The 25,623-nt window shown below is 44.3% G+C and overlaps 1 protein-coding gene and 1 pseudogene across 1 annotated transcript in view; one reads left to right on the top strand and one right to left on the bottom strand.

Annotated features, from left to right (window-relative positions):
• The window catches only part of LOC134601782 (uncharacterized), a 29,118-nt pseudogene extending 19,633 nt beyond the window's left edge, over window positions 1-9,485 (bottom strand).
• BLM (BLM RecQ like helicase) overlaps window positions 7,857-25,623 on the top strand; it is a 47,646-nt gene continuing 29,879 nt past the window's right edge. Inside the window, exons 1-7 of the mRNA XM_063448696.1 lie at window positions 7,857-7,942; window positions 10,272-10,369; window positions 10,706-11,304; window positions 20,548-20,698; window positions 20,920-21,002; window positions 21,724-21,853; window positions 22,234-22,841. Coding sequence (XP_063304766.1) covers window positions 10,275-10,369; window positions 10,706-11,304; window positions 20,548-20,698; window positions 20,920-21,002; window positions 21,724-21,853; window positions 22,234-22,841 — 1,666 coding nt within the window. The 5' untranslated portion in view covers window positions 7,857-7,942; window positions 10,272-10,274. The remainder of the gene's footprint in view (window positions 7,943-10,271; window positions 10,370-10,705; window positions 11,305-20,547; window positions 20,699-20,919; window positions 21,003-21,723; window positions 21,854-22,233; window positions 22,842-25,623) is intronic.

Consider the following 25,623-nt stretch of genomic DNA (forward strand, 5'->3'; position numbering starts at 1 on the left):
CCCCCTTTAATCCGGAAGACGCAGATAATTCCCGAATGGTGAACTCCGCCTTTGTCAGCCAAGCTTACGGAGATATTAAGCGCAAGCTACAAAAGTTAGAAGGGTTTGCAGGTATGTCAATCACCCAACTAATGGAGGTAGCGAATAAGGTTTATATGAATAGGGAAACAGAAAGCAAGAAGGAGGAAGAGCGCAGGATGCGTAAAAAGGCTGATATGCTAGCGGTAGCGATCGCAGGCGTAGATAGACGGGGCCCAGATAGAGGCGATAGTAGATGGAGTAGGGAGCCTTTGAGTAGGAATCAGTGCGCGTATTGCAAGGAAGAAGGGCATTGGAGGAACGAATGTCCGCAAAGAGAGCAGTACGAGAGAGACCTACCCAGGGCAGGCTACGGAAACTTTAGAGGCAGAGCGAGAGGTAGAGGAGGCCCCGGAGGGAGTAATGGTTATAGAGGGAGTAATGGGAACAGAGGAAGTGTTAGGGAAGACAGGTATATTCCAGCAGCGCAAAGGTCCCGCGATAGAGAAGGTAGGGACTTCGTAGGATTGGCTGACACGGTCATGGAGGACTATTGATACCGACCGGGCTCCATCCCCCTTGGTCGAGCGGAGCCTATGGTCGATGTATCAATAGGGGGGAAAAGGAGTGCGTTCATGATCGACACTGGTGCTGAACATTCAGTGGTGACTAATCTAGTTGCTCCTCCATCTGGAAGGACTATTACTCTATTACTGTGATAGGAGCAACTGGAAGAAGTGCTGAAAGACCGGTTCTTAAAAGTCGACTCTGTACATTGGGAGGCCACGTAATCAAACATCAATTCCTTTATATGCCTGAATGTCCAGTCCAATTGCTGGGACGTGATATGCTGTCAAAATTACAAGCGCAGATTACGTTCCTACCAAATGGAACAACATCTTTAAAGTTTAATGGACCTTCAGGTATCATGACATTATCTGTACCAAAGGAAGAAGAGTGGCGACTTTATACAGCGTTGACTAGCCAAAACCCTAGGAGTGATGAGACATTATTTAACATACCAGGAGTTTGGGCAGAGAACAACCCACCAGGACTGGCCCGCAATATTCCACCTATAAAAATTGAACTGAAACTTGGGGTTTATCCAGTGAGCCTAAGACAATACCACATCCCGCAGAAGGCTAAGAAGAACATTCAATCCTATCTGGATAAGTTCATACGGTATGGTATCCTAAAATTCTGTACTTCCCCCTGGAACACCCCATTGCTGCCTGTTCAAAAGCCCGGTACAGATGAGTATCGACCTGTGCAGGACTTGAGAGCAGTCAATGATGCGGTTGTTAGTATACATCCAGTTGTACCCAATCCATATAACCTGCTTGCTTTAATTCCGGGCGGGGCTACTTACTTCACAGTCTTAGATCTCAAAGATGCCTTCTTTTGCCTCCGAATTGCCGCAGAAAGTCAATGTATTTTCGCTTTCCAATGGGAGAACGCTGTAACGGGCTCAAAACGCCAAATGACTTGGACAAGACTGCCCCAAGGGTTTAAAAATTCACCTACCCTATTTGGTTCAGCCCTAAGTCAAGATCTACTGGATTTCGAGTCCATCCCAGGAGAGTGTGTCTTGTTACAATATGTAGATGACTTGTTGATAGCAGCAGTTACAAAAGAAATCTGTCAGCAAGCAACGCACGATCTACTACACATTCTCTGGAAGGCAGGATACAAGGTGTCTAGAAAGAAGGCTCAGTTGTGTTTGCCAACTGTCAAGTATCTGGGATTCCATATCTCTGAAGGTCAAAGGATTATGGGGCCAGAGAGAAAAGAGGCTGTCTGCCAAATACCAATACCCAAGAATAGAAGACAAGTGCGAGAATTCTTGGGGGCAGCAGGCTTCTGTAGGATATGGATTCCCAGCTATGCGATACTAGCAAAACCTCTGTACGCAGCTATCAAAGGTACAGAGCACGACCCCTTCTTATGGACCCAAGAACAGCAAACGGCATTTGAAGATGTGAAGAAGGCTTTGATGAGTGCCCCAGCATTAGGTCTACCTGATCACACACGACCATTCTACTTATATGTACACGAGCAAAGAAGAATGGCTGTGGGAGTATTGACACAGTACTTGGGATCATGGCAAAGACCTATTGCCTACATGTCTAAACAATTGGATGCAGTGGCCAGCGGACTTCCACCTTGTCTAAGAGCAGTAGCTGCAGCCGCACTGTTAGTAGCTGAAGCCGATAAACTCACTCTGGGTCAAGAACTTTATGTACGAGTCCCACATGCGGTACAGACGTTGTTGGATTACAAAGGAAATCATTGGTTTAGTAACAGCCGTATGACCAAGTATCAAGCAATGTTGTGTGAAAACCCAAGAGTGCATTTAGAGACTGTAAACACCTTAAATCCAGCTACCCTTTTGCCACAACCTACTGAAAGTCAACATGATTGTTTGGAAGTAATGGATGAAGTATTCTCAAGTAGACCAGATCTTCGTGATTTTCCCATCCAGAACCCCGATGTTCAATATTATACCGACGGCAGTAGTTATGTGAAAGAAGGGATCCGCTATGCAGGATATGCAGTAACAACAATAGACAAGGTGATAGAAGCTCGGCCACTGGCGAAAGGAACATCAGCACAAAAGGCAGAATTAATAGCACTAACACGAGCGTTACAATTGGCTGAAGGTTTAAGAGTGAATATCTATACGGACTCTAAGTATGCGTTTTTAACCACTCATGCCCACGGAGCCTTGTATAAAGAAAGAGGACTACTGAATTCAGAAGGCAAAGAAATCAAATACGCAGCTGAAATCCTACAACTATTGGAAGCAGTGTGGGAGCCGAAAGAAGTCGGTATCATACATTGTCGAGCGCATCTGAGAGGAGATGGTGATGTAACCAAGGGAAATCGGATGGCAGATAGTACAGCTAAGCGTGCTGCTGAATCAGGAAGACAGGAGTATGTGGGGCATATAGCTGCTCTTATACCAACTCCACTGTCCCAATGGACTCCAGTTTATACAGCTCAAGAAGAGGAGTGGTTAAAGACTGAACCGGGAAAGTATTTGGAGAACAAGTGGTATCAGCTAGAAGATGGAAGAATAGTCATACCAGCATCACTAGCGGTAGAAATTGTCCAAAATTATCACAACGGGACACATTCTGGGAGAGACAGTACTGAAGAATCTCTCAGAAAACATTTCTACATACCAAGATTGTCCAACTTGACTCAGGCCATTGTACGAAGATGTGTAACGTGTGCTAAAAATAATGCAAGACAAGGACCAGTAAAGCCACCAGGAGTCCAGTTTATGGGGGGACTCCCCATGTCCGATCTACAAATAGACTTTACAGTGATGCCTAAATCGGGTGGACATCGTTACCTGCTGGTAATTGTGTGCACCTATTCAGGCTGGGTAGAAGCATGTCCTACTCGTACAGAGAAAGCAGGAGAAGTTGTAAGATTCCTGCTACGAGAAATAATACCCCGATATGGACTACCCTGTTCTATAGGATCGGACAATGGTCCAGCTTTTGTTCATCAGTGCCTACAACAACTGACTCATATGCTTGGTATAAAGTGGAGGCTTCATACTGCATATAGACCCCAGAGTTCTGGTAAGGTAGAGAGAATGAATAGAACTATAAAGAACCAGTTGGCTAAAATGTGTCAGGAAACCCAACTTAAGTGGAACGTTCTCTTACCCATAGCTCTATTGCGAATCCGCAGTACCCCTACCAGAAGGATGGGTCTCTCTCCTTTTGAAATTATGTATGGGCGACCACCTCCCGTACTTGGTAACTTAAGGGGGGATTTGAGTCAGTTGGGAGAAGGAATTACCCGGCAGCAGGTTGTAGAGTTGGGTAAGACTATGGAGGAGGTACAGAAATGGGTACAAGATAGATTACCTGTGAATATTTATCCCCCTGTTCATAGTTATCATCCAGGAGATCAAGTGTGGATTAAAGAGTGGAATAATGTACCGTTAGGGCCCAAGTGGAGAGGTCCTTATGTTGTTCTTTTGTCTACCCCTACAGCGATAAAAGTAGCCGAAGTGACTCCGTGGATACATCACTCCAGGGTTAAGCCAGCAGCAGTTGATTCTTGGCAAGTTACAGCAGATCCAGAGAATCCCTGCAAGATCCGGTTAAAACGCACTACTCAATCGGAGTAACGAGGAATCGTGTGGATTACAAATTTTATTGTTACAGGTGTGTGAGTGAGAAGGCCATAATAAAGCCTGTCCGCTTACCAACACATAGTGTATAAGCCAGGAAAGTCTCGAAGGGACACCTGTGAAGACGAGCAGAACTCCATTCCCTGCAGCCCTCACATCCTGGAAGCTGAGGCGCCATCGCACGGACGAAGACTGAGGATGACGGCGAAAGATGTGCTTTTGATAGTGTTTATTTATATGTGTTTTTATATTCAGGAAGGTAGAGGTACCGACACTCCTAGCTGTGAGGTATGCATTAAGACTACGAGAACAGGTAACCATATTTCCCAAACCCTAATTTGGCATTCACAATACGAGTGTAAAGGAGATGTATCGAGATGTAGATACTTAAATATAGACTATAGTGTGTGCCATTTAGGAGTAGGAGAACCTAAGTGCTTCAGTCCGGAGTATCAACCTCGTACAATTTGGTTGACTCTCAGGAATGGAGATCCTCAGGGGACCCTAATTAATAAGACGGTGTTAGAATCCGTACATTCTTCGGGTGTTCTGCTATTTGATGCGTGTAAAGCGATATCGAGTGGTAGAAAGCCGTGGAATGTATGTGGGGATCTTAGATGGGAGAGGACGTATGGGTCTAATGATAAATATATTTGTCCCAGTAGTAAAAATAAATATGTAAGTCCTAGATGCCCAAATAAAGACTATAACTTTTGCCCATATTGGTCTTGTGTGGGGTGGGCGACTTGGGGACAGACAGTAGATAAAGACATGATAGTGACTAAGTTGCCGACTAGCCCATATTGTAAGTCTATGGAATGTAATCCCATCCATATACTTATAAATAACCCCGATAAGTTCTTAGACAAATATGGCAATTTATTTGGGTTTCAGATATACGGGACGGGTTTAGATCCTGGGACATTATTGTTTATAGGGATAGAGACTGATACGGTATCCTCCCAAACTCATCAAGTATACCATTCCTTTTATGAAGAGATGATTATAGATAATAAGATCCCCCATAATGCTAAAAACCTGTTCATCGATTTAGCCGAAAGTATTGCCGGTAGTCTTAATGTTACCAACTGCTATGTGTGTGGAGGTACTAACATGGGAGACCAATGGCCTTGGGAAGCAAAGGAGGTAATGTCCGGTTCTGAGGCAATTGACCAATTAATATCTACACAAGCCGATTATCATATGAGTGTTAGAGGTAAATCTGAGTGGAGATTAAAGACCTCCATCATAGGTTATGTTTGCATAGCAAGGAAAGGAATAATGTATAATACTTCTGTAGGAGAATTAACTTGTCTAGGGCAAAAAGCTTATGATGATGATACAAAGAATACAACTTGGTGGTCGGCTTCAAATGTCTCAGAACCATCTAACCCGTTTGCTAGATACGCCAATTTAAAGGATGTGTGGTTTGATTTATCCATCATATCTACCTGGAGAGCCCCAGCAAATTTGTACTGGATCTGTGGTAAGAAAGCCTATTCGGAGTTGCCACAGGACTGGGAAGGGGCATGTGTGTTGGGTATGCTCAAACCATCCTTCTTCTTGTTACCGATTGAAACAGGTGAGACTTTAGGTGTTAAAGTGTATGATGTGAATCATAGGAAGAAAAGGGGACCCATAGAGATAGGCACCTGGGAAGATAATGAATGGCCTCCCCAGCGTATCATAGATTATTATGGGCCAGCCACGTGGGCTGAGGATGGTACCTTTGGTTACAGAACCCCTATTTATATGCTCAACCGTATTATAAGATTACAGGCGGTGGTTGAGATTATCACTAATGAGACATCACAAGCGCTCAATCTTCTAGCGAAGCATAACACCAGGATGAGGACAGCAGTCTACCAAAATAGATTAGCCTTGGATTACCTTTTGGCAGTAGAGGGAGGTGTATGTGGGAAGTTTAACCTGAGCAATTGCTGTCTTCAAATAGATGACGAAGGGCAAGCAATAGCTGAGCTTACTAGCCATATGGTTAAACTAGCGCATGTGCCTACTCAGGTATGGAAAGGGTACAATCCAAGTAGTTGGTTTGGTAGCTGGTATGAGTGGTTTGGAGGGCTTAAGGCAGTGGTAGGTGGAGTCCTACTGATTTTAATGTTGTGTCTACTCCTGCCGTGTCTTATACCCCTAGTAGTTAGGTCTGTGCAAAGCCTGATAGGAAGTATAGCAGAGAGGAAGGCTGCTGCACAGATAATGGCGATTTATAAGTATAAGGCTTTAGATCAGGGAGAACCAATGCAGGAAGATGAGTGTTAAAAGATTCACATCATAAGATAAGTCTGGTCTGGTTCAAGGTAAATTGAGGTGTATGCAAACTAAGGTTAAGTGATGCCTCAAGTAATTGTAAAATATCAAGAGGCATCAAAGGGGGGAATGTGGTGGAATCTCGGTAAAAATAAATTTAGTAGGCCGAGATTACCACGTGGCATGTGTACGTGCATATGCTGACGTATCGATCAGTTGGTTGCACGAGGCAAGATACGATCAGTAGTGTACGGAGCATGTGCAAGAATACAGGATATAGTATTCCCCCTCCTCCATTGTGCTGGACAAGCCATGCGGTCAAACAGGAAGTTAATTCTTATTTGTGTTGATTGGTTAAGAGAATGTGCGGGTGGAGCTTAATATGGGAGGAGTTATATGCCTATATAAGGAGCCTGCACTATTGTCCGGGGCTCAGAACTTGCTGTATTTTGGTGACGTTAGTCCCTCTGAGTCCCGATCGGTGATCCAATAAAGAATCTCTTCCTTCCTGAAGAAACCTGTGTCCATCTCTCTGTGCTTGGCTTCCGTCAGTTTCTCCGGTATCACTTTCATAATATTCTAAAGGAGGCCCTACTCTACATCCTCCTATTCTAAAGACACCCCATCTAGCAATGTCACCTAGATACGTTTTATATCAATGATTGGTTATATGCTTTCACCAATGTGGTATGCACGAGCTTGTTCATGATGTTAGTTAGTAGTTGTCAATATTTGGTTGGTAATTAATTAATGATACAAACCCTGGACTCAACTTTCCTGAGCAGACTCCCTTGTCTGTCTATCAAGAATCTCTCCAAGTACTTGAAAGAACGTGGCTTGGTCAGGATAGAACTGTAAGACCATGGCAGGTAATTCTGGTGGTCACCAAGGACAGGAGTATGTTCCAACAGTGCTCCCAGAACAACAGGGTCATTAAAGAGGACAAAGGTGATTTGGGAACAAAATAAAGACTGTCTCTCCTAATCAGGGACACTTGGGAGGTATTCATTCTCTATGGCAAGAGCCTTCCATAACGCTCGGGCTAAAGAAATAAAAATGAAGTTGAGTGTGAAACATGAGGAGAAAAAGAAATGTGAATTATACAGCAACAGGGTGACCCTAACTGTGTGCTATATCTGCCTGCCAGCCAGCCAGCCAGCTACTGTTGCCATCTACATTTAACTGAGGTTTCTTGTGGCAGCCATCTTGTCGGAGCCCCTGGCTATTATAGTACACTCTTTATTTCTAGAAGCCATGTTTCCGGAGCCCACTTGAGACCGAAGACACTCGCTAGTTTCCGTTCTAGTAGCACTCGGAGACTGTGCAGAAACAACGTCATTAAGGCGCGCCGACCCCGTGGCGCGTTACCAAGGCAACCCCGTTCAGCCAATGAGATTCTGTGATAGAATTGTGGCGCCAATGTTTCCGTGAAGGAGATTTCTTTGAAAGCGAGGAGCCGGAGTCCCGGCGACCGGAATGGGATAGCAATAGATAAAGCTGGAGGTAAAACAACCGAACCGATAATTATTGTCCCTCCTCCATTATGTCACCGTGTTTATTCCCAGAAAGCTGCTGAGACACCCTCCATTATGGCTTTATAGAGGGACCAGCCTGCCATGTCCGTCTATTCACATGTCAAATATAATAATAATAATAAATTATAATAACCCCGCTGTACTGCTCTCTGCTACCCTGAACACGGGGTGTGGTGGAGAACACATAACAGGCGCAGTCCCTTTATTTGGGTAATTTAATAAACTCTGAATATTGCAGGGCGGGAATGGTGATTTTCATGGTGCACTTTATATTTTACATACAGGTCCTTCAATAAAATGCAGTGTGGCAAACCATGGTCTGCTTTAAGGGTGATCAGGTGACACTTAAAGGGACAAGCCTTGGCATAACTGTCAGGGTTGTGCATGGCAAGAGAAATTGTGACATTGATTGATTGAGTGAATTGAACATTTTAGGAAAAACTATTGAAACTGGATATCCAAGCTACTTTGACCTACACATTGGATTCCCCCAATTGCTTGTCAAGTGTAAAACCTCTCGGTGTCTACTGCAAAATGAGCAAAGTTTTTTGTCATATATTCACCCACCCAATCAAATCTGTATAAACCGCATCACCTTACATAGGTGTGGATGTGGTAAGACTTAAACAATAAATACATGTAAGTTTATATGGACTAATCACTGTTAAACCAATGTGGTTTCTGAACACTAATGGGATTGTGAATGTCATGCTAGGCTTGCAAATAAAATTATTTAATGTAAGATTAATAAACAGAATAGTTGCTTTTCGGTTTTGCACCACATACATGATTATTCACTAATGTGAGAATTCTGGGAATTCAAGTGAATTACAATAAAGATCAGCTATTGACAAAGGAATTAGGCTTCCAATATCAGCGTGCACTTCATTTTATATACAGTTATTTTTCAACAGGCAGTGGCAAATACTCTCAAGTGATATTATGGTTACATACAGAAATGTTTTACACATGGTTCTGTTGCTTTCTTACAAATGCCTGTGAAATTAATATTTCTGCATTTATAATACTTGTACACTATAAAACTACTGTATGCTTGCTCTACAAGTAAAATTGGTCTGTGTGGTTTAAATTAAAGTTTAAGGACAATATGCAAGGCACAAGATGCCGGATTATTACCAATATATATATATATATATATACACACACACACCTCATAAAAGTCATGTGTATAGGTATCTGATTATTTTGTTGTGTTGGTACCATACATTGTAGGCTGAACTCTCAGGAATAACTTTTCATCATCACACATTTCTGCTTTTGGTATTCTACTTGATAATGAAAGGTAAAAGGACACTCCACACTCTGAAACCACTCAAGCTTGATGAAGGAATTTAGGAGTTGAGTGTCTCCTCTTACTTAAAAGCCTACTGTAGTGGTTATGATGCCAGGAACACCCTGGCTCGGTTCCCCAGTAATGGGGCAAACCATTTAGCAATGGTTTGCAACCTTACCTGAGACGGCTCTGATGCTCTCTGGTGGTCCAGTGACATTGTTTTACAGAAGCCGGAAGCTGCAGGGCTCAACATTCATTGGCTAAGAGCATCAGCTGACTGCTCTCAGCCAATGACTGTCATTTTGCGCAACAAATTAAACTGCAGGAGGTGGAGTTATACCTCCAGCAACTGAGGGGTTATTGTCTGTATGTGCAACATTTCACTATGACTTCAGGCACAATGATCACTTCAAATCACTGAAGTTGTCATGGTGCTTGGAAAAACCCTTTAATAAACATTTTTATAAAAGTCCGAAATTGCACCTTGCAGGGTGTCAATCAGACAACGGGAGCTCTTCCTGGTTGTTTTCTACTATAGCAAAAAGCAGAAGATGATGTTTCTCTTGCTGACACAGTAATTGCAACAAAATGCTTCTTTATGAGAACAATTTGGATTGACTGGTAGATCATCACCTGAGATCTCCCAGAGGCGGACTGGAAAAGGGCAAAAAGACCCTCTTGCCACTGAGTTAGAAGTAATTGCTTTATTTCTCAGGTACTGGGGAGAAAAGATGTCCCAGCGAATTAACACCACACCAGTGTTATGAATAAATTTATTTATTTATAACTACAGAGTGTTAATTTGTTTTGCTAATTTTTTTTTCTTACTACACAATTTTTCATTTTTATATTATATTCCATAAACAAGCCCAATCTGTGTAAATGTTTTTGTAAAATAATATGCTGTCAAATGCAGCATTGTTTCAACTCGTGTCACCTATCTGATTCTTTATTCATTTAACATATCTTGGTTTCAATATATGTGGTATTTTGTGTATTTCAGAGCATGGCAGCTCTTCCTCAAAACAACCTCCAGAAACAGCTGGAACTGTTCTCAAAGAGTACTGGGAACAAGCTTTCCCTCCAGAAGCCAAAACCAAGGTGGGTACAGGAATCCCTCAAGCTTGTACACTGATAGTGTTATTTAATAAATGAGAATTGTCAGGAATTGAAAGTAAATTCAAAATTAACTTCAAATTCACGACCCCAACAGTGAGTGATAGATGCAGGACTGTCGCCTACAAAGTATTTCAGCTTCATAAATCTTGAATAAAAATGTTCTTATTCGAGCTTTAATAAAGTTTTAAGTAAGATTAAAAAAACAACAACATATGGATAAGCAGTTTTAACGCTGATATGCTGCATCTTCAGACATCTGCTCCTGTTTTAGGATAGCCTTTATGCACTTGATATTAACCGTTTTTTACTTTATTTTAGTGTGTTCACCTTTAAAAAGAAGACCTCTCCAGATGGATCGTTATCAAATACCTTACTTCAGGCAAAGCAACATACAGCCTTAAAGGAAAATAATGTAAATGTGACACAGGGGAATTCTCTAACACAGAATCCCCCTGGTTTACAGAAGCTGAAGGAGCAAGGTGACACAAATGGATTCTTCACTCCAGCCTGTGTAAGGCGGCCCGAGCCTTTATATAATCATATACCTCTGGAAAGTACACCTGTAAACGGTCAATGCCTCCGACAAGGAGAAAAAGTTTCCAAGAAAATAGACTGCAATAGTTTGAATCTGAGCATAGATGAATGGGATGATATTATAGATTTTGACACCTCTGCTTCTCCAAAGTCACACATTGGGAAACTTGGCAAATCAGCACAAAAATGCACCAAAGCTCAAGTTGTGAATTGTCCTAAAAACATTAATTCTGGGACATTACATACCGCAAAGGATGACTCCACAAAACTTTCTAGTACTTGTTCCACAGGACTTTCTCAAGCACCAAAGTCTTTACCTGCTGATAAGTCAAATACTACAGACCAGTCACTGGTTTACTGTGGGTCTGTGAAAAATAAAACAGGTCAGTGCTGCTTTTTAATAACTGGGAATGTTTGTTAGGCGAAAATAAACTAGCCTGTGGTTTTTGTGCACATTTAAGTGCTATGATTGGATCCTATATCAACACCAGATAAATTTATCTTAATGAAGCAGTTTCTGTTTATAGATCTTGCTCATTCAGTGCCACGGCTCAGTTGTCTGCCATTTAGGAGTTAAATAATTTTTGTTTATGCAGCGCTGCTCACACTTCATCTGGCTGTGACCCACAGTCTTCATGAAAATAAAGATTTACTTTTTGGCTAAACTTTTTAGCTGTTAGTGTCCCTTTAAACACAACTTAAACTTTTGGATAAGTTCAGTATATGTGTAAAGCTTATAGAATATGCATATTCAGTTCCTGTTAATAGTACAGAAACGATCAATTTTATAGCAGTCGATGGAAATATCAATACATTATTATCTGTGCATCTTTTAATCATTCACCCTTCTTGTATTCTTAAAGGGATACTATAGTGCCAGAAATGCAGAGCTGTATTCCTGGCACTATAGTTCCCTTTGCCCCCTCCCCCTGCCAGAGTAAATAACGTGTAAAAAACCCTTTATTTACTTACCCGATCACAGAGCCGATGTCCATTGGTGCTGGGTCGCGGTTCCATTGCCACCAACGCCGCTCCACGAGGGGACGCTAATGCCGCCTGAGTGCATTAGGCCCTTCCCATAGGAAAGCATTGAATCAATGGGGAAATAGCTGACGATGGATGTCCTCATGCAGAGCGTGAGGACGTCCAGTGTCAGTTACTGGACAAAAAGTCTGGTAGCATTCCGGAAGCGCCACTAGAGGCGTTTAAGCAGTATCCATAGTGTATAACACTGAAACCATTGCTGGCCCTTGAATTCTTATATTTTCGTTTCACAATGGCTTTATTCAAACATAGACATTTCAGAGCATGTCCTGATCAATGTACAATAACATGTAACTTTAGATTTAACAAGCAATCATAATATAGAGGACACGCAGGTCCCAGCGAAGAATGCATGGACAACAATTGGGTAACAGTGTGTATTATACAGAAATGGTGTTAGATCATGCTGAACACGTTAGAGTAGACATATGGGTGACCAAGTTGCGGCTTAAAAAATAGGTAGTCTTACAGTTTGCATGTTGTGTCAGCCTGTTGGTCACTTTTGATATGTCCTTGCCGCCTGTGGGTCTCATCCCCAAAGAGGTGGTTATGGTAATCGGGCTGAATTTAGTGATCAGTTGCTATGTAGGAGTGTTTCTTGTTCGTGTTTTGTCGTGGTAGAGGTGCTTGCCTCCAGTCTGATGTGTGAATGTGAGTGTGTGATGCATCCGTTAGCAATCTCGGGTTGAGGTGTGCTACATCTGTTATTCGAATAGTTAATGAATCGTTGTCTGAGAACTTAAAGTAAAGATGATTAAGAGATAAAAGAGGGAGATACGGAGGGGGGGTGGGTGGGGAAGAAAAGACAGCGGTTTGAAGGAAGGGTGGGGTGGGGGGGTAGGGGTCCCATTGCCCATGGCATCGCGTGGATCGTAACATAGCTCAATCTCCATCCGGAGGGGTTCCTCGGGTTGGCAGACAGTCTTTTCTGTCTGTGCTTTGGTCTGCTACGTAAAGTAGCCATGGGCGCCATCTCTCCACATTCTTGTCCTCGAGACCCATAAGGGTGGCCTGCATCGATTCTGCTCTATAGATCTCTTCTACTCGTTCTATCCATTGCGTTATTGTGGGGATAGTCGTCTGTTTCCAGTATAGTGGAATCAGTGCATTGGCTGCGTTCAGCAGGTGTCTACGGATGCTTTTCCTGTATGCCCCTATGGGGTCTGGTGTGGAGTATAGGAGGGCAGCCTCTGCGTTAAGGATTCCTTCCGTCCCTAAAATTTCCCCTATTTTCTGTTGTACTTCTTCCCAGAATGGCTTAATGAGTGGGCAGTCCCACCATATGTGTAGTGGTGTACCTCGTTCATCTCCGCATCTCCAGCATGTGTCAGGTATATTCGGGAAGATCCTGTTTAGGCTATCAGGTGTTCTGTACCAAAATGAGAGAAGCTTGTAGTTGGTTTCTTGATATTGGGAACTCGACGAACATTTATGGTGCAGTATGAGGATCTTATCCCATTGGGCCGCGGTGAAAGATGTATTCAGCATGTGTTCCCAGCGTCTGCGGAATTGGTCATTGTTGGTGAGGTGTCCCACTAGCATGTGTTGGTACAGAAGGGAAATTGCCTTATCTAGGGTAGTTTTGTAATCGCTGAGTGTTTCGAACCATGTTACCGTATATACTCGAGTATAAGCCGAGTTTTTCAGCACATTTTTTCTGCTGAAAAAAACCCAACTCGGCTTATACACGAGTCAGTGTCTGTATTATGGCAATTTACATTGCCATAATACAGACTGGGGGCTGGCAGAGAGTTTACTTACCTCTCCTGCAGCTCCTGTCAGCTCCCTCCTCCTCCGCGCCGGTCCGTTCAGCACCTCGGTCAGCTCCCAGTGTAAATCTCGCGAGAGCCGCGGGGTCATAGTGCGGCTCTCGCGAGACTTAGTGTGAGCTGACAGGGAGCTGAACGGACCGGCGCGGAGGAGGAGGGAGCTGACAGGAGCTGCAGGAGAGGTAAGTGCTCCCTGCCAGCCCCCCTCGCCCCCACTGAACTACCAATGCCACTGGACCACCAGGGAGTAAGAGCCCCCCTCCCTGCCATGTATCAAGCAGGGAGGGGGGGGGGAATGAAAAAAATACATAATAATAATAAAATATTAAAAATATTAATCATTAAAAAAAAATAACAATATAACAAAAAAATAATTAATAAAATAAATAATAATATAACAAAAAATGATTAAAATAATAATTAATAAAACAATAATCAAAATGCCCACCCCCCACCAACACATACACAAACACACTCTGCATCACACACACTCACACTCCATTCATATACGCACACTGCATTCATGCACGCACTGCACTCATACGCACACACACTGCATTCATTATATACACACACTGTAAATAAATATTCAATTAATATAATTATTTTTTTTAGGATCTAATTTTATTTAGAAATTTACCAGTAGCTGCTGCATTTCCCACCCTAGTCTTATACTCGAGTCAATACGTTTTCCCAGTTTTTTAGGGTAAAATTAGGGGCCTCGGCTTATATTCGGGTCGGCTTATACTCGAGTATATACGGTAAGTCCCGATGCAGCGTTTCCTTGCCCGGGAGTGTCTGATAGTATGATCTGAATTGCATATAACGGAAGGTTTGTAAGCTGGTGGGTTGGTTGCCCTCCAATAGTTCCCTCAGGGGGGTCATGCCTGTGTTGTTTAGTACCCTATGTATGGGAAATGATTCTCCCTCTCCTAGGAAGGTCAATGCCGTCGGCGGCAGCCCTCCTCCTATCTGAGGATTATGTTGTACCTGAATCATCGGGCTCGGTGTTCGAGACACGTGAGGGGCTCTCCTGATGGTATCCCACGCTTTCAGTGTCTGCGCTACAGTAGAGGTCGGTTCCAGAGTCACCCATGGCAACCTTTTCGAGTTCCATATTGATGTCAGGAAGGAGGGGCCTATATGGTTCTTGTCTAGGTCGATCCATTGTTTGTGTGCCGGTTGGGTATGCCATTCCAGGACACGTTGTAGAACTGACGCATGATGGATGGTATTTGCGTAAGTCAGGGAGCGCCAGTCCCCCCCCCATGCTCGAGGTAAGCATAGGACTTCTTGTCAGAGCCTTGCCTGTTTCCCATTCCAGACGAACTTCACCATCGCGGATCTAAGTGATGTGAAATATGCAGTCGGTAGGGCTTGCGGGATCGTCTGATATAGATATAATAGCCGCGGTAGTATATTCATCTTGAGTATTGCAATCCGGCCGAACCATGATATGTGGGGGTATGCCCATGTTTTCAGATCGTGTTGTATTCGTTGCAGCAGCGGTATGAAGTTCGTTCGGTACATGTCACCTAGGTCTCTGGTTAGTGCTATGCCTAGGTATCGCATGTGGTTTGCGCACCATCGGAATGGGAACTGTTTTTTCAATGCGTTTGCTTGGGCTGTCGGTACGTTGATGTTGAGTACTTCGCATTTATTCATGTTCAGTTTGAATCCCGAGACCTTTCCATAGGTTGCGATCATGGTGACTAGGTGGGGCATCGTCACTTCCGGGTCCGTGATAAAAAATAGAAGATCATCTGCGTATGCAGCTACCTTGTGTGCTGTATTACCATTTTTGAAGCCCGGGATGTTTTCTGAATTGCGCACTACCTCTAGGAACGGTTCAAGGGCCAGGGCAAAGAGCAAGGGGGAGAGTGGGCATCCCTGTCTCGTCCCGTTGTGAATCGGGAAGGAGTCGGTAAGTGCTCCGTTCACTTTCACCTTCGCGTTGGGGCATCGGTATAGCGCATCAATCCATTGAATCATGTTCTCCCCGAAGCCCATTTCTTGAAGCGTGGCCATAAGGAACGTCCAGTCGACCCGGTCGAATGCTTTTTCCGCATTCGTTGACAATAGTAGGAGCTTATCATTAGACCTCTTCACCAGGTGATGTATGGACTGTACTCTAGGGGTGCTGTCCCTTGCCTCCCTTCCCGGGGATGAACTCCGTCTGGTCTGGGTGGACCAGTGTTGGGAGTATTCTCCCAATTCTGGCGGAAGGATTTTGGTAAAAAGCTTCACATCTACATTCAGCAGTGAGATTGGTCTGTAGCTGCTGCATAATTCGGGATCCTTCCCCGGTTTCAGGAGGACCGTTATAGTTGCCGCCAGGGACTCGTGTCGAAACTGGGCGCCGTTTACCAGAGAGTTGAACGCGTTGGTAAGATTCTGGAGCAATATGGTTCGGAATTTCTTATAGTAGTCCAAGGTAAAGCCATCAGGGCCCGGTGCACGGCCCGTTTTGGCGGCCTTGATCGCTCCCGCCACTTCTGCTTCCATGATCGGTGTATCCAACATCTCTGATTCACCTTGCTGCAGTCGTGTCCCCACGTGTGATGCAATGTAGTTCCTTATTCTGTCCCGTCTGATTGCCATCTCCTCCGGGAGTGTCGGTCTAGGGATGTTATACAGCGAGGCGTAGAACGAGCGAAATTCGGACGCTATTTTATCCGGGAATTGCGTGGTCGTGCCATCTGATGTTCGTAGTTTATGGACCTGGGTCATGCTCTGAGGTCCCTTAAGCATTCTGGCCAACAGCCTCCCCCCTTTGTTGGCATGTTGGTAAAAGAAGGCCTTCGAGCGTTGTAGGGAACTGTAGTATCGAGTTATGTGGGTATGCAGTGATCTTCGGGCTTCCAGTAATTCCTTATATGTCTCTTCGAGGTGGGAGCGTTTGTTTTGTAGTTCAAGGGTATTTATGCGTGTTAATAGTTCCGTCATATGTCCTCGGGATTCCCTTTTCTTTTTAGAGGCTAAGTGCATCAGCGTGCCTCTGAGCACACTTTTGTGGGCTTCCCATATCGTTGTCGCGGATAGTTCGTCCGTGGCGTTTAATGTGAAATAGGAAGTTCCTCGGTGATCTGTTCCTAAAAGCAGAGAGTCTTGAAGCCTCCATGTCCAAGTGGATGGGCGTACCCTGGGGGAGTCCATTTGTAGGGTCACAGGTCCATGGTCTGACCAGCTTGCCGATCCAATGTCTACTTTTTGGATGGCGTCGAGGTGTTCCTATTGGAGAAAGATATAATCGATCCTCGCGTAGCGCTTATGTATCACGGAGTAGTGGGTATATTCCCTGTCCGCTGGGTGCATTGCGTGCCAGCAGTCCACTAGCCTGAGGTTCTTAAGTGATTTCTGTATACTTCGGAGGGCTCCTTGGGAGATACAGCTGTGTCCCATGGATGAGTCCGTTAAGGGGATGAGGGGTACATTGAAGTCCCTGCCAACTATCAACGTGCCCTCTGTGAATGAGGAGAGTCTGGAGAGAGTTTTGCGTATGTAGTGTGATTGGTTGGTATTCGGCACATAGATCATCGCGAATGTGTATCTACGATCCTGTATATCGCCCTTAAGGAACACAGGTATCTGCCGTTAAGGTCGACCATCCGTTCCGTTTCCCGGAACTGTAGTTTAGCATGGAGGAGGACCGCCACACCTGCCCTACGAGCAGTCGGATGATTGCTATGGGCCGCGTTGGGATAGTGTTTGCTTTTCAGCTGAGGAGCATGTCCTTCCTTAAATTGTGTTTCCTGTAGGAAAGCAATCAAAATGTGTCTAGAGGATAGTTCCCGAAGAAGCTGCGATCTGCGCTCCGGGATATTTAAGCCTCTGCAGTTCATAGTCGTAACACGGAAAGGATACGGTACGTATGCCATTTGTGGTGTGCGTGAGTGGTCTGCTGTGGCCTTCTACGGCTTGTTCGCACTTCCAGGCGAAGTCTGCCCCCCGAGTTGTACCCCGTCCCCGTGTGAGTTCCGTGGGCACTATGGCATTGGGGGGGGGGGGTAATCGCGGGGAAGCTGGGTCAGAGTCGTAGGGAGGACGAAGCAGGGTATAGATATGGGGTTAAGTTGGGGTAGGAAGAGATCCCCGTCTGCACGACTGCGCAGGCGGGGGGGGGGGGGTAATAGGTAGAGATGAGTTACCCGTCCCCAGAGGGAGACTGTTATGGCACCGAAAGATGGGTGTCGGTAGTCCCTCCTGGGAGGGCTGGTTCACGTGACCACGGCAGCAGCTGGCAGTCGGGCCTGTCAGGAGGTGTCCAACGGGCCTCCAACTACCGACACCCCGTGGTTTGGGTTTGTTCACGCGAACTTGTCGGGGGTTAGTGGTTGTGTCCTTGTTTTTTATTACCAAATAAGGATGTGTTGTCTAGATGTCTTTTAGGTGCATGAGTCCAAGATTACCCAACGGGTGTGCCACCACCATGAGAGCGTTTGAATGTCTTTTGCCCGTGTTAGTGTAATCAGTGGGCCCTATCTAGGGTCACCAGCGGCTATCAGTATTGTAATTGAGCGTAGTCGGTTGGGAGATTTGGGTAACTTAGCGCATCTAATCAAAGTAGTGGTCAGGGGTGTCATATTCAGTCTCGGTCAGGGAGTCTAGGTTTGGGGTCGGGAGCATGGGTAGGATGGTGTCTCGGTGTGCCGTGTATGTCGTGTTGTCCACAGGGTATTGGGCAGGGCCTGGGGAAAAGGCGGGTACTGCTGGCTCTATGGTACTCCCCATGCACAGTTATACATTCTTGTGTGTTTCGCCCTCCCGCCCGTTCCACTCACAGACCCATAATGCTTTGTCTACACATTGTTCACCGTCCCCCCCTGAACCTGTTGGTACGAGTCCTCCTGCTTGTGATGTCTCTGTCGACAAGGTTGTGTATCACCGGGTCAGTCTCCTGAGCTGGCATAGTGGAGGAATGGCAATAGGTTGAGCCAGGTGAGCCGGCCCTTGATTCTTCAGCCCTGGAGGGCTTCCCATGTAGCTATCACAAGCTTTCCCACCTCCCAAAATAGTCCTGTGTAGGTGCCACCCCCTTGGGCCATAAGCTGTGGAAAGGTGGTATAGGGTGGTAGTAAGCATGGGCAGGCAGGCCTTTCAAATCAGGGACCATTGGTTCCATTCCCTGTGATCAATAATATGTTACATCCCTCCCGGTCCCCACCCCAAAACGTGGAGGTCACAAGGTGTGTGTTCACCCCAACAAACCCGGTGAAATGTTCGCCTTGGATCAGGAAGTTGTGAGCAGTGAAGAAATGCTGTGGGCAACTATTCGTATCCAAACCACCGGTTCTCGAGCAGCGTCGTAGTGCCGAGGTCGGTGTCATCGGGGTACGGCTATTCCTCCGGGTTGGATAGGTGTGGGGGCGCATCGTGCGTCCGGTTCTCTCTGGGGCCCCTCCGCGTGTTCCGTGGTTGCCTCTGGGTCCTGGGTTCCCGGTCTAGCGGCTCCAGTATCCAGTCCGGTACTGCTATGGGCGGGAGGTCCAGCCTTTGGAGAAAGCGCGGTATTTCGTCCGGCCAGCGTGCAGCGACCCATTCGTTTTGGTGTCTCACTTGGATGCTCAACGGGAAGCCCCATTTGTATGGGATATTGCGTTCCCTCAGTGCTGTAGTAATAGGTCTGAGGGCACGTCTGGCTTCTAACGTGGTAGGGGAGAGGTCGTTGTACAGGGAGACCTCCGCCTCCTGATATCGCCATGTGGGCCGGGTCCTGGCCCTCTGCATTATGCGTTCTTTAAGGGGAAATGAGTGTAAGCAGCAGACAATGTCTCTGGGGTCCCCATCCCTGATCCTGGGTCTCAGGGCCCTGTGTGCCCGCTCGAAGCGTATGTCTGGCGGTGTGTTTGTCCCCAGAATTTGGAGGAAGAGCGCAGTGAGCAGCTCCTCCACATTTTCCGTCCCCTCACCTTCCGGCACCCCGGTTATCAAGGTCCTCCACTTGTCTGCGCAGTGCTAGTAGTATGCTACCCTGCCTTGTCAGGGCTGTGTCTGCAGCTGATGTTTGGCGCTGTGCTTCTTGGGCCTGGGTTTCTAAGGCCTGGATGCGGCCTCCCTGTGCCTCCATATCTGTGCGCAGTGCCGTGACCGCGGACGTGAGGGAAGCTGTGAGTATGGCAGTCAGGGATTGCAGGTCGGTCTTTGTGACCATATTGGCTGCCAGTCTCCTGATTTCTGCCCCGATATCAGCCACGGTAGGCTGTTCGGGCTCCGAGCAGGAGGAAGCTGGGGAGACGGGCGCCATCTTGGATCCGTGCGCCTTGCGGCTCGGTCCCTGCGGGGTTTGAAGGAACCCGTCCATCGGTCCCAATGGCGGTGCTGCCCTGGGGGTCTGCTGGGTCTCCGTTCTCTTCGTGCGGCCCATTGAGGTATGCTGGCGGGCTAGCTCGGGACTCACACGTCCATGCTGGTCGGACTTCAGGCCACGCCCCACAAATTCTTATATTTTCATACCTTAAGCTGATATGTTTATTAATAAAGAGTATGCAGCAGTCACGTTTTAAGATTTTTAGACATTTCTTTACCAGGTTATAGCAACATTTTGTCCTGGGACTTTATTAATGACTGACATCTGAAATGTGCCATTTATCAAGATTGATAAAGATTCATAAGGGTTAACACATTGCCATGTTTGTGATATTGTGAAACGAAAGTCTACCAAAAATCCTGCAGCATTCTTGTTAGTCTTAATCCTTCATCCTGGCTTCGTAATAAAAGCTATATAGTGATGTTCAATTTAGTGAAACATACTGTGGATTCATTTGACATCCTATCCTCTAAAAGTAGTAATTTTGTTAATGTGTTCATTTTCAGGATGCTTGGAGCATGATCCCTCTACTGTTACAGATGAGTGTAGTCCAGAGGAATTGGCACAAGTATTTGTTGCAGATGATGATTGCGAAGCTGATGTTGTTCCACCATCTCCCACACACACTCTTGTGTCATCTCCCCCTGTTTGTATTGGGTAAGCAAATTAACAAGTTTAAATAGCTCTAACAAAACTATGTGAGTTGAAATGCTATGAGCATGTTTTCAAGCATGAATAACACAGCAGACACATAGAGAAGGTGTATTTGAATCATTATCATCCTTGGTAAAATATATTACGGAGGTGTTTGATTATCTGGTAACTTTGCAAGTACTTGTATGTGTATGTATATTTAGTTTTCTGTTTTTCTCCCGTAGTACACTAAAGAAAAAGACAGTGTCTTCTGATACTATGCATGTAGTAGATCAACAGAAAGAACATGGCCACAGCACTTTTCAAGGTAAGACAGGAAATGGATTACATTCCCAGTGCTACTCCCCCAGAAAAAGAAAAGACAAGTGGTTCTTCATTAACGTTTCCACTCTCTTGCTTCTATTTTGGTAGTTGCAATAATGAGATATTTATTAACAAAAATGTAGTCTGCACATGACATTGATAAAGAAGCTTTAAGTGACACTATAGTCACCAGAACAACTGTAGCTTACTACATTTTGTTCTGGTGAGTATAATCATTGCCTTCAGGCTTTTTGCTGTGAACACTGTCTTTTCAGAGATAATGTAGTGTTTACATTACAGCCTAGTGATAACTCCACTGGCCAGTCCTCAGATGGCTGCTAGAGGTCCTCATAGATATACATTGATTCAATGCATCTATGAGGAGATGCTGGTTGGCCAGGGCTGTGTTTGGCTTGTGCTGGCTCTGCCCCTGATCTGCCTCCTTGACAGTCTCAGCCAATCTTATGGGGAAGCATTGTGATTGGCTCAGACCACCACTTCTTATAATGACAGCAGGCAGTTTCAGAAGCAGTCAGGGGCAGAGCCAGCAACGGCAGACTAGAATAATAGTAAGATTTTACTATATTTTGGCAAGAGGCTAGATGGTGACCCTATAGTGTTCCTTTAACTCCTGGATACTGCTGAAAACATTTCTGCTGAAGAAGTAGGCATGAAGCAGATTCTATTAACATAATAACATGATATGTTTTTTGCCTCTCTTTCAGTTCGGCACAATGTTTCTCCTCAACTCTGGGCTGTGATGTTGGAGATATGTGACCTAGTTGATACAATTTCACTATCAGAAATGAGTGCTCTTTCTTGTGGAAAGAATCTGCAGAAACAGAGGGATAAACGGTGTGTATAATACATTTTATTGCCAAAAGTCAAAGTGAATCAGAACATGTTTGTTTTAAAGATAACATGTCATGAAAAAAACAAAAAGCTTAATTAGCTCATTAAAATACCTTGTAATTCCATTTATACATTGCTAGCAAACATAAAGATTTGTATTTTCCCATACTATTTTATTCTCGTGCAATGTATTTCTAATTTTATTTGTATAATAAAAACAAGAATTTGGAAACAATTTTGTTTTCTAAATTTTGAAGTATTTTTAAAAATTCCTATTACTCAATGATTTATTTTGTGATCCTTTTTCCCAGCATCGTAACATTTTCCTTTTTTTTTTTTTTTTCTTACTCCTTTTAATCATATACTTCTTCTCATTTCTACAGGAAACTTCTTTTGTCGTCAGCTGATTCTGTTTTTAAATCTCCTGCTGTAGAAAGCTCCTATCCATCATCCCCAAAATGTAAGGTCTCTTCAGACACTTCAGTTTCGTTGTCCAGTATTCATAAAGACAGTTCATCAAAGGGAACAGTAGGGCAGCTATTTAAGTTCTTCTCCACAAGCCAGCCAAGCAAAAACAAAGTTGGACAAGTCAATACTTCTCATCCAAAGCAATGTGAGACATCCATCTCCTTCCAAGCTGGAGATGTCAGAACAAAGGATTCCTTCAAATTCCCAGATTTTGATCTCCGTGATAACACATGTATGACACCAATAAATGAGAAACCGAGCAGCATTGGAACACGTGCAAGACCAGCCATTTCCCCCTTACAACCACTAGACAATTGTGAACTTGATTTTGATATTGATAACTTTGACATTGAAGACTTTGATGAAGATGTCCTATGCATAGAAAGCTCAACAGCAACTCCTGCTGGTCATGCTCTTGCTTCACAGCACCCTCCAATAAAAAAGGCACAAGCAGATACAATAAACAAGCCTGGAACTTTATCTGTAAAACCTTTGGACACACCTTCCCTCTCCAGACTTTCAGGTCAGTTTTCAGGTCTAGGTATTCTATATTTCATATCATTATTTTAATAACCAGCAACAGCAGTGATATGATTTAGTGGCAGGTACACCAACCAGATAAAGGGAAACATAAAATGTGTTTGTTAAAAAATTATTTTGCCTTCATTTTGTTTCTTTAGAAAGAAATCATATTAACCTATACCTATACATACATATATATATATATATATACCGTATATACTCGAGTATAAGCCGACCCGAATATAAGCCGAGGCCCCTAATTTTACCCCCAAAAACTGGGAAAACTTATTGACTCGAGTATAAGACTAGGGTGGGAAATGCAGCAGCTACTGGTAAATTTCTAAATAAAATTAGATCATAAAAAAATTACCGAATATTAATAGAATATTTATTTACAGTGTGTGTATATAATGAATGCAGTGTGTGCGTATGAGTGCAGTGCGTGTGTGAGTGCAGTGCGTGTGTGAGTGCAGTGCGTGTGTGAGTGCAGTGCGTGTGTGAGTGCAGTGCGTGTGTGAGTGCAGTGCGTGTGTGTGTGTGAGTGCAGTGCGTGTGTGTGTATGAGTGCAGTGCGTGTGTGTGTATGAGTGCAGTGTGTGTGTATGAGAGCAGTGTGTGTATGAATGCAGTGTGTGTGTATGAGTGCAGTGTGTGTATGAATGCAGTGTGTGTTTGTGTATGTGTTGGGGGGTGGGCACTTTGATTATTGTTATTTTATTATTTGAATCTTTTTTTGTTATATTATTTATTTATTTTATTAATTATTATTTTTATTTTTTTTGTTAGATTGTTATTTTTTTTAATTATTATTTTTTTATTTAATTATTATTATATATTTTTTTTTCGTCCCCCCTCCCTGCTTGATATATGGCAGGGAGGGGGGCTCTCATTCCCTGGTGGTCCAGTGTCATTGGCAGTTCAGTTGGGGGGAGGGGGGCTGTCAGAGCTGTAACTTACCTTTCCTGCAGCTCCTGTCAGCTCTCTCCTCCTCCGCGCCGTCCGGTCAGCTCTTCTGTCAGCTCACACTGTAAGTCTCGCGAGATTTACACTGGGAGCTGACCGAGGTGCTGAATGGACGGCGCGGAGGAGGAGAGAGCTGACAGGAGCTGCAGGAAAGGTAAGTTACAGCTCTGACAGCCCCCCCTCTCCCCCAGTCTGTATTATGGCAATGTAAATTGCCATTATACAGACTATTGACTCGAGTATAAGCCGAGTTGGTTTTTTTCAGCACAAAAAATGTGCTGAAAAACTCTGCTTATACTCGAGTATATACGGTGTGTATATATATATATATATATATAAATCATGTATAGGTTATACTATTAGGACTGCTAACAAATGCACAGATTTTCTTAAAAGATGAGCCAAATAGTGTAAAATTGCAATGTCTAGTGCTCATGATATAAATTATGAGTATCCCTGGATCTTTTTGTGTGTGTATAGTACACACAAAAGTTCACTAATATTTTCTGTAGTTCAGTGTAAATACACAATCTGTTGAATTGTTGTTGGCATCATCGTAGAAGATATCAAAAGCCTTAGGCTTTGTTTGTTTTTTCCTCCACTTCCATACTAGCCCGCTTAACAGATGGATGATATCTATTTATGGATAATTTTATTTAAAGAGTGTATTGTGCGTATAATCTAACAAATCCTAGTACAATTGTGCTATAGCCACTATAAATGCAATTTGCACCTGATGTTTCTAATTGATAGATCGGGTAGTGATAATGAATAGCTCTCTCTCTTAAATTGTGAGCTTTCATAATTTACCCCTAAGCTCCCCACCTTCCCCATTTTTCAAACGGTGTGACACTTACCTGGGTCACCTGAGTGCCATTTGTCTGGCCTCTCCTAATATGACTAAAGCAAAGTTCCCCATCTGCAAAAGATATATCAATATTGATTCCTTTTGGACTGCAATCCTTGCCTGAAATTCTGGTCTTTCCTCCCTCAAGTGTTGCTACTCCTGTATCTGTCTCCTCCCCCAACCCCCCAAGTCAACGGTGCTACCATCAGCTCCACCACGCAGGCTAGCTGCCTAGGTGTTCTCTTTGACTTCGACCTCTCCTTCACACCTCATGTTCAGTCTATGGCAAAATCCTGCCGCTTCCATCTCAAAAACATTGCGCGCATCCAAACCTACTTAACGCCAGATGCGATTACAGTGCTGGTCTATTCCACTATCCATTCTCGCCTAGATTACTGTAATCCGCTTCTCAGTGGTCTTACGTTCTCCCAACTTGCGCCGTTACAGTCAATAATGAATGCGGCGGCAGGGCTTGTTTTCCTGTCCGCCCGCACCTGCCACGCCTCACCCTTCTGTCAGTCCCTACAATGGCTTACTGTAAGATATAGGGCTCAATTTAAAATTCTGTTTCTTGCTTTCAAATCTCTACGTAACGCTACTCACACCTGTCTATCCTCCCTAATACACAAGTATGTCCCGTCTAGGCCCTTACGCTCTACTGAAGACTTATGTCTATCTTCTGTCTGTACTCCCACCTCTGATGCTTGCCTTCAAGACTTCTCGAGAGCTGCACCATTCCTGTGGAACTCACTACCCTCTTCCATTAGCTGCTCACCCAGTCTCCACTCCTTCAAAAAATCATTAAAAACCCACTTCTTCATAAAAGTGTATCAATTAAACTGTTAATATCTCCCGACTGATTCTTCTCTTGCAACTGTCATTAGTCTAATATTATCCTTACCTTTTGTGTCACTTTACTCCACTCCCTCTAGCATGTAAGCTCATTGAGCAGGGCCCTCAACCCCTCTATTCC

Source organism: Pelobates fuscus, chromosome 3 (genome assembly GCF_036172605.1).
Source record: "Pelobates fuscus isolate aPelFus1 chromosome 3, aPelFus1.pri, whole genome shotgun sequence".
NCBI lineage: Eukaryota > Metazoa > Chordata > Amphibia > Anura > Pelobatidae > Pelobates > Pelobates fuscus.